At 38.7% G+C, this 10,398-nt stretch overlaps 1 protein-coding gene across 1 annotated transcript; it reads right to left on the reverse strand.

The window, feature by feature from the left end:
- Positions 1 to 6,025: 6,025 nt before the first annotated feature.
- On the reverse strand, positions 6,026 to 8,558 carry LOC102813794 (zinc finger X-linked protein ZXDB-like). Its single transcript, XM_006876499.1, has one exon. The coding sequence runs from the start codon at positions 8,556 to 8,558 to the stop codon at positions 6,183 to 6,185; it is 2,376 nt and encodes a 791-aa protein (XP_006876561.1). The 3' UTR covers positions 6,026 to 6,182.
- Between the last annotated feature and the right edge of the window lie 1,840 nt (positions 8,559 to 10,398).

The following is a 10,398-nucleotide window of genomic DNA, read 5'->3' on the forward strand; positions in this document are numbered from 1 at the left end:
TATATGTAGGGAAGTCATAGGGATTATAAATTCAATTTGAGTAAAGTTTAAAAACCATATATTTTATGATAAAGGGCCTTTAACTTAAGATGGCCAAAGCACTGATATTATATATTTGCTCTAAAGAGAATTATAAGTTTAATTTTTCTGATATTAAAAGTTACTTAATAAAGACTTGTTTCCAATAAAATAAATAAATAAAATACAGGGTCAGCAAAAAGAGGGAGAAAATTAATGAAACGGCTTTACATAATGAATACAATAATGGGCTATAAAACCTAGAGATGATTATGATGACCCAGGACCTAATGAATAGATGCCGACTTGACAACCCTAGCAATAAAACAGCATCAAAATTATTTTTTACCAAATATATGCTTTGGATAAGAAACAACAAATAAACAAAGCAAAGTGTTCATTCTGATTCAGCATTTAACCAAAGTATTACAAATATTCTAGTAAAAGTACTAAATAGAATTTCACAAATAGTCTTGAAGATCAATGGTTTGAATCAAAGAACAAAAAAAAGAAACAAAAAGAATGTGGAAATGGAGCTAATATTGGTATGTATTATGATCAAACAATACACTGTAACAACAAGAACAACAAAACAGATTTCAGACTCAGACAGATTTGTGCAAAAACTGGACATAGAAAACTAAAGAAATGCATCACCTTCCTTCCAGACAGTGTGCTAATCTAATAAAATGGTCTTCAAAATAATGTCCTTATTATAATTATTTTTTCAGAAAAATGAAGTGTGCTGCCACTTATTTGTGGCATTGTAGGATAAGCACTGAACTTCTAGCCATATGGTTGGAGGTGAAATCCACCAGTTGTTCCTAGGAAAATCCTATGCAGGGTTATGAGTAGGCACTGACTTGACAGCACTAAATAAAAGGATCTGAACTCTATATGTAGCTTTGTGCATGCCTCAGGGAACCAAGAAAGAGGAAGTGATCCTCTGCTGTTTTCTGGAAACTGAATAAATCAAAATATGTACATATTATGTAGGGATAACTATGATTAATCAATTTTCATTTAACACAATTTCCATTTATATATTCATTCTCAAAAAGAACTCTGTTCAAGAAACAGCGTTACCAGAGAAGCGGGAAGAGAGAGAGAGTAGCTGAGGACTCTAGACTCATGGAACTAGAAAGGCTGTGGGCTGGCAGACAGGAGGCTGGCATGTAAAATGTGCCCTTTGGTTGTTTGTTGTTGTTGTTAGGTGCCATCCAGTAGATACAGACTCATAGCGACCCTATGCACAATAGAATGAAACACTGCCCGGTCCTGGCCCAACCTTACAATTGTTGTCACGCTTGAGCCCACTGATGCTGCCATATTGCCAATCCATCTCGCTGGGGGATCTTCCTCTTTTTCTCTGACCCTCCACCTTACCAAACATGATATCCTTCACCAGTGACTGGCCAGTCCCTTAAACATTAGATATTCCTGTGTCTTTCTGTGCACACTAAAAAAAGGAAAAGAAAATGGGAACAGAAGCAAATACAGTTAAGCAATGGTGCATGCAGGGGATTATAATCATTGCAATGAAACAAAATTCGATTGGTTGAGTGCAAAATAGATGTTCTGCCATGTAAACTATCACTCAGTTCACAATAAAAGCATTAAAAAACCTCTAAATAACTTTAAAAAACTCTGTTCTTAACGTCTCTCATTTTGTCAGTATGTGATTATTATAGTCTCCAAAGAAATACAAGTTATCATTCTTGATTTATTTTTCTATTATTATATATGTATATAATAAACATATATACATTTTTTTCCCAGTGAGGTACTTGGTTATAATCCATCCTTTATCTGAAAATATCTCCAGTATCTGCCTTGTCTATTCCATTTCCATAGACACCACTTTACTCCAGGCTTTAAGCTTTATAACAAACCTAGATTGCTAATTAGCTTCCTCAATGATTTACCTATACCAGTAACTCCCATCTAATCCACATGTACACTTCCATTACATGAAATTTTCTAAAACAGCATTTTCATTATCTGACCATCATGACTAACTCTTATATATGCTTACAATAAAGTCATTATTCTTACTGTTTTCTCACCTCTGAGTCATCTTGATAGTAAATTAATAATTTTCTGTTATTGTTCTACAATTACATATTATATCTCATCCCATTAACTGTGATCTCTTTAGAGTTCAGGGTTACATAGTCCTCTTCTCATAAAATCCCCAATATATTATGCTATGTTTCGCTCAATGATTCTCAGGAAACACTTGTTGATTTGAAACAAAAATAGTGGCATTTCTACCTAACAAATTGCCTTCTCTTGCTTCCTGGATAATTTCACAAAGAGTTTATGTCACAGAGACAAATAAATTTCAACAGCTATCTATATTTCACTCCTACTATTCAAGTTTTTTTTATTTATATCAATTATACTAATTGGTAATAATTTAAAGTCTAATATATTTTGAACTTGCAACTAAAGTAATTAATAGAACCCCTAGAAGCATATTTTTTTCAAAGTATTATGAATGTTATTGTGCTTTCAATTGGTAATTTTTTAAAATCAACCAATCACTGAAGAGAAACAGAAAGGAAATAAAATTATATTAAAACATGTACCATTCCCTAAAAGTCGAGACTGTAAATTCCAAAAAGGCAAAGTTCCCTCCCCCCCAAAAAAAGCTAAAGAGGATAGAGAGAAACTCTGTTAACTGATGGTATGTGGAAGGGATTATAATCAATGTAATGAAACAAGGTATATGAATGTTTGAATGTGAAACCAATGATGTGCCCTGAAAACTTTCACTCAATCCACAATAAAAACCTTAAAAACAAACAAACAAACAAAAAACATGTACCATTATTCAAAAGGAAAGATAGCAACTTTATGCATCACCAACAGAAATTAAGCTTCTTACCTTGGAAGTATAAAGAACACTCCATTATTGTGATAAAAAAATGATGTTGAAAGAAAAATCATTTCAACAAGTTTTCATAATGAAACTCTGTGAGCAAATAGGCAAATAAAAATTTTTATTTGGAAAGCAGTAAATTGTCCTTTAAAAAAGGACAAAATGTCCTTTGAAAATTCCAGGAATGAGTAAAACATTATATAGTTTATGACGTTTGTTTTGTTTTAATTCAGATTAAGTTGGTTTAAGACATTAAATAAATGAAGTCACAAATATTAAATTCCCTTCATGTTTAAATAATTTATTTGATGTTTGAGACTTGTGTATTCATCTCAATACTTGACATACTTATCTGTAGGACACAAAAAATAGTGGTCTGTTTAAAAGACCTCAGTAAATGACAATATATTTTAAAATGCACTTTTGAGTACAAATATTTCCAATGAGAAGAAGAATAGCTGTTGAATGGATAGATACTATTAAATTCAGAGCATTTCTGAAATTTACAAATGTATATCTACTTTTTGCTTTTTAACTAAATGAACACAATCACTTAAAAATAGGTGTGTCAGTGTATGTATACCTGCAAACAAACAACATGCAAAAACATTTTGAAGTGGAAAAATTTTAATGAACTGCCAAAATTCTACAATAACTGTCATCCACAGACTCCACATGCAAACACTACTTGTCTAATACTTGTTAGAGCAAATAAGAGAGCAAATTGTTAGAGCAAATAAGCAGAATTCCTTGACAAAACTTTTTTTAAAATGTAAATAGAGAAAACAGAAATCCACTTCTTACTTGAAGAGTACATAAAATAATCTCTATAATATGAGTCATATATACACATAGCATCATGTAAGCTCAGAAAATAACATCTTCTTGTACACATACCTATAGTATTATACATACACTTATAGTACATGCTTAGCATATGTCATCACTGGAAGCAAACAGGCAATGAAAACAGTGGCAGGAAAGAAACTATCTATTAAACACTTAAAAACAAAAGATATAACAAGGATTTGGAATGTATATGTAAGGGAAAGGACTGTTGGGAAAGTAAGCAGAAGGTAACAGAAACCAATTAAAACAGAAAACAGCAACTACTAGTAATTATAAGAATGAATCACAAAAGTTAAATGGGTGCAGTGGGAAAGTTGAAAAGATATTTTCCTCCTTGCTTTAAGCTATATACAAAATGTTGTTGCTAGCCAAAACCCAGTTGGAATGTGAGTTGGCTAAACTATATGAATCATAGGATAGACTTTCCAAAACTATAACACAGGGTTGTTCTGAATAACAAATGAGTATCAGCTATGAAGATGCTCCACAAACTACGAAGTGCTACACTCATGTATGACAAAAATTATTTGCACAATATTTAAATTCAATCTTTCTTTCCAGTTCTGGAAAGAGCAAACCATGAGCTCCACTATCAAAGATTTTCATACAAAGTAAGGCTCCATAGTCATAGTGAAGCCTGACTTTGAAAGGAGAGCTAAGATAGTGACAAACTCATCAAAAGGAGAGGTATGCAGATATACATATGGGCAATGTCAGAACTCCTAGCATTTCCTTGCAGCAATTTTTGGGGGTAGATTATTCAGTGGAAAGAAAAAAAGAGATTCACTTTCATGTTTCACTCTAACTCTAATGAAGTTTCATTGTTTGCACACGGATAGAATTAAATGATCCTATGGCAATTAACAACAAAAAAATATTAGTCCCTTAAAGCAGAAAGGACTGAAAGGGTTAAAAAATTATATAAATTCATAAAAAATTCCAAAGCATATATTTTCCTCTTACATATGAAAAACTGAAAAAGATGAAAAGTCTAAGGTATGCTAGCTGTGTGTGTGCATTGCTATGAGCATTTCACAGCTAGAAAATGAAAATTCAGTGAGACTAATTTATTCAAAGTTCATTTACTCAATACTACAGAGCTCAAATTTGAGTCTAGCTCTGATTTAACTAGAAATCCTGACTGGCATTTTCTATACCACCACCACCACGGCCTCCCTTCATCAAAAGACAAGACACTAGAAAGATAAACAGTGAAAACAGCCAACACATAGTTTTGGGTTTCTTTTCTTGTTAGCACTACTACTTGTTAAGAAATGTGTTGGTAGTGAATAATATATTTCCATTGTTGTTGTTGTTGTTAAGTGCCGTGGAGTCGGTTCCGACCCATTACACTTCAATAAATGCCCTAAACAGCATTTCTTCCTCCCCTGATGATTAGTAACTCTATAAGGACAATTCATCACATCAGAAACATAGGTAATAATGTATCATCAGCTGCTAATATCACAAAAAGAGAAAACCAGATATTATGTGAAACTTAAAATAAACACAACACCATCTACAAAATATTCTTTCTCCCAACAATGAAAGTACTCCCCAACAATGCTATTTTAATCTTATCAAGCCTCTATATCAAACTATCAGTTTGAGAAAATAGAGGGTAGAGGAACAGGGATGCAATCTGCACAACTTGAACTGTGTGACAAAAGACACAAATCCATTTCTTCAACAAATGAAATTTATAGGGAAAAAATCAATAAAAGGGGAACCGACTCCACGGCACATAACAACAACAACAACAACAAGACTTAATAAGCACTCAAAGATTTGTAAAAATCATGGATATAAAAATCATTAAAACAAATGCCATTTGTAAGACAATTAGAAATTTAAACCCTGCTTGAATATTTGTTGATGTTTAAAATTACTATTAACTTTAAATATGGTAAGTTAATTGCAGTTGTACTTCAAAAAAGCCCATAGCTTTTAGAGAATTATACTAAATACTTATTAATATAATAATGTGATTCTTGGTATTTGCTTCAAAATAATACTGGAAGAGAGGCAGTGAGTGGGGTGTAACTAAAAAAAAAATGTTCATGAATTGATAATTGTTGAAGCTGGATACATTTGAAATATTTGTAAGGGGAAAAAAATGTCCTAATTACTTTCAAGGGAATAAACATTTTCATGGAATCACAGAGCTGTAAAGGGCCTTGTAAACAATCACTGTAAAGCTCCTCATTTTATAACTAAGGAAAATTAAGGCTCAGATGGATTAAGTTACTTGCTCAACGTCACAAAATCTGTCAATTCCACCCTGAAGATCAGAATTGAAATCACTTATTTGTAGTCCAAGGATCTATTCTTTTGCAAACCAATAAGAAATGACTGTTTAAACATTTAGTCCAGAATACCCTCAAAACTGAATGTAATGGGAGTAAGCCAGGGGATGATGAATGAATAGAATTCATACCAAAAATGAGCTGCCAGTTACTGTGATAAGGTCTGTTTCTCTCTGAGAACCAGGGTTTCCTACTGGACTGGAGAGCCCAAATGGGGTTTCTTCCTCCCGTTCAAAGAAGTCAGGGTCAGAATGTCCGTTCCATTCCACTTTAGTTGGCGCCAGTAGTTCTGAGACATTGTTATCACAAAGGGCGCTTGAAGGAGTCAGAGTATCTGTGTCCACTGTTAACTTATTACTGGGGGTCAGAGCTTGGGGCTCTTGACTTGAGTTCTTTATAGACAAACAGCCCAGAGACCCCAATGGCCCTGCACTTATATTTGGGACATCATCCATATCTAAGGTGCTCTGCTGAAAACCTGAGGCCGTTGTTCCAAAAAAGAGAGAGGTATCCAGACTTTGAGGAAGGTCACTATTGGTCACCAAGGCCCGAGGGTCCACGGTTTGCCCTAAGGAATTATTATTATTATGAAGGGGGTTCCCTACAAGAGTTGAACTCACAGAAGATACATCAATAGTCAAGATTCCAGAGTTCACCATGGCTGAATCCAATATTGTGGCAGAACTATTGCCAGACACATCAGAAAAGAGAGACACTAGGTCTGCATCACTAAGATCGCTCTGTCCCTGGTTGGTAAGTTCATTGCTGGGTGTAAGAGAATTCGAAGCTTCTAGCTGAGCTAAGAGATCCTGACCAAGGTTATGCCTTTTGGCCATGTGGGTCCTCATACTGTGCTTGGATGTGAAGAGTCTATTACAAGCAGAGACTGGGCAATGGCTTTTCCAAGTGTCTACATCCTGCAGATGCTTCTTGGAGTGAATGTAGAGACTACTGCGAGCAGAGAACCTGGCACAACAGCCTTCCACGGGGCACACAAAAGGCTTTGTGCCCAAGTGGGTTATGCTGTGACCTTTTAGATGCTCGGCCCTGGTGAATGATTTCCCACAGCCTTGCACAGGGCATGTGAACCTCCGGTCATCCTCGTGTTTCCTTTTGTGCCTTAAGAGCTTGGACATGCTGGTGAAGTTCCAGCCACAGCCATCAAAGTCACAAAGGAAAGGTCTCTCACCGGTGTGGCTCCGAAGATGAATTTTCAGCCTACAGGCCTTGTCATATTGCTTGCTGCAGCCAGGAAAAGAGCAGGAAAAGAGTTCCTGTTCCCTGAAATGGGCGCGGTTATGTGAAAACAGGGCACTCACTGTGATAAATGTCTTCTTGCAACCGGAAAACGCGCACTGGTAGGGCCTCTCAGGTTCAAAGTGACTGCGCTGGTGGACGCTGAGTTTGGTCTGTGTGGGGAAGCTCTCCTCACACACCTCGCACTTGAATGAGTTCTCCTGCTCATGGCCTTTCATATGAGCCTTGAGGTTGTAAACTGTGGTGAAACTCTTGCCACAGCCCTCCACAGGGCATCTGAAGGGCCTCAGTTTGTCGTGGGACTGCAGGTGTCGCTTGAGTTTGTAGGAGGTGGTGAAGGTCCAACCACAACCGCTCAGGGGGCACTTGAAGGGCCTCTGACCCTGACTGCTGCTGTGTGTCAGCAGGTGCACTTTCAGTTGGTGCTTCTTGGTGAAGGTCTGCCCACACTGTGCCTCAGGGCACACATAGAGCATCATGCTTGAGCTCAGGCCCAGTGGCCCGTGGAGGCCCTCAGGGGCTACAGAAACCACCGCTTTTTCCTCAGGCGCCTGAATAGGCTCGGGTTCCTGTGACTCTGCCAGCAAGAGGTCAGGCGGCAGCTCAGGGCAGTTTAAGTACTGCCTGGTGTGTGGCTCCCCAGTCTGCTTGATGATGATTTCCCCAGATTCCCAAGCGGGAGGCGGGGGCGTGGCCAGGGTGAGGACCCCGTTCTCAAAGCGCAACAGCAGGTCTTGGTTGTGAATGGTGACGGTGCCAGCAAAGGCAATGGTGGAGCTGGGGCTTGGAGCAGGAATCTGAGACCCGACAGGACTTGAGGACGAGCAGCAGGGATCCAGCTCAGGACGGCCTGCATGGTTTGCGCCGCACTCTCGCCCCTGGAGTCGCGGGCCCGGCGCGGCCTCCTCCCTCCACACGGGCCCTGCGACCTGGCCGACACCTGCGGTCTCCACGTCGCCACCCACCGGGTCTAGCAGCACTAGGAAGAAGTCGTCGCCACAACCAGCGTGATCGGTCTTCGGCGCCAGCGGGCTCGGGCCCGGGCCCTGTGAGACTGCTTGGGCCTGCTTGCGTTGCAGCCCAGGACCGCCATCTTGGGGCCCCCGGAGCGGTAGCAGGCGGCGCGCGGGGGGCTGGCAAATTCGCGGATCAGGCCCTCCATGCACCTGGCTTCCTGCAGGGTCGCTGCTGCCATAATCGCCTTGTAGTGTCCTGCGATTTGTGAGCAACCTGGGGATTTCCATCTCTGCGTCCGTGAGGCTCTGCTGGAACCAGAGCTGCGGAGGAGGCACGACCCCGCCCCCTGCCGGGGGCCCAAGCATGTTCCTGAAGAGAAAAAAAATGTGCAATGCGCAGAAACTGGCCCTATCAGATATTAAAACGTATTTAACGCCACAGTGATTTAAATATTCTGGTATTCACACGAGACAAAACGGGTCTCTAAAACAGGATAAGAACCCAGAAGCAGATCCTGGTATGCATCAATAATTTCCACAATTGTTATTAGTAGATAATCAATGGGAAATAACAACTCTTTCAATACACGGGTTATCTATCTTTTATTAGCAACTTAAATCCATGTCTCACTCTATCTACTATAAATAAACACACCCCTAGCCTATTCCAGTAGTCCTGATGTGGTAGGCTAAGCACTGGACAATTAGCCACAAGGTCAAAGGTTCAACCCACCAGCTGTACCTCTGAAACCCTATTCAGGGTCACTATGAGTCAGATTCAAGTTCATGATAGTTAACAACAACTAAGAAATCCTGGTTGGACAGTGCTTTAAAAAACTCTACTGCTAACCTAAATTTTCTCCACTGGAGAAAAATGTGACATTCTGCTTCAGTAAAGATTACAGTCTTGAAAACCCTACAGAGCAGTTCGACCATATCCTAAAAATCAGAATCCACTCTATAGAAGTGGGTTTGGTGTTTTGGTTTGAGTAGCCCCTTTTACTGATGCGTAGTTCTTTGTGGCAAAGCACTGCTGGATGAACGGATGGATACACGAATGAATGGATGGCTGATGAAGTTGCTGAGAGAATAAACTGCTAGCATTTCTACTGAAAACGTACCCCACCCCCCACACACAAGACTTCAACAGCCAAAATAGTCTTGAGGAAGGTCCTAATAGAAATTTGTAATGATTAGAATGAGTTCTTGTTGTTAGGTGCCTTAGAGTTGGTTCTGACACAGAGCAACCTTATATAGGGTTTCAGAGGCTATAAATTGTTATGGAAGCAGAAAACTTCCCCTTTCTTCCAGGATGTGGCTGGTAGATTCGAATTGTGACCTTGTGGTTCGCAGGTCAACTTACAACCCACTATGCCACCAGGGCTCCAGAATGAGTGAGATGGGGTCAAAAACAGATTAGTACTGCTCAACCAAGAAATGCAAGGCCTGGACAATACAATAATGCACACTGAAATTTGGAAAACCCTAACCCACTTTGGTTCTCTCTGTACTTTTCACCATCCAAACCAACTCTGCCTTTCTACCTGAAGGTTACACCTGTGGTAAATTTCATGTCCAATCTCATGGCACAATGAGCACATTCTTCAGCATACTCTTGAATTAACCATGTTTCTGAACAGGATGCACCAATTAAATTTCTAAGTCACTACATTAGACTCTCCCAAGAAAACTGCACAGATGACCTTGTCCCATATCCGTGGGTTGTCTTGCTCCCATCTAAGTGTGGTGATCCACTCTCAATGCAATGAACTCTGTCTAGCAATAGTATTAATTTTGATGAAAATCCATTTGGACACTCCATCAGGAAAGACTAACACTAGAAAATGAGTCTTTCTATTATTTCCTGTTATTTTATCATACAAATTTCCAAACATTCTGAAAAGTTGGAAGATTTCTGTAGTTACTACTACCTAGATTTTACAGTTAAACGTTTGCTCCTTTTATTTATTAATTTTTTTTATATTTAATTTTTTGTGTGTGAAAATGTGAGGGGACTTCAAATAGGTCACAGAAAAATGTCATGGACTTTTTTTTTTTTTTAATTAAATGTTTTTATTTTGCATTGAGTGAAAGTTTACAGGGCACATCATCAGCTTCACATTCAACC

Source organism: Chrysochloris asiatica, unplaced genomic scaffold (genome assembly GCF_000296735.1).
Source record: "Chrysochloris asiatica unplaced genomic scaffold, ChrAsi1.0 scaffold00383, whole genome shotgun sequence".
Classification (NCBI taxonomy): Eukaryota; Metazoa; Chordata; class Mammalia; order Afrosoricida; family Chrysochloridae; genus Chrysochloris; species Chrysochloris asiatica.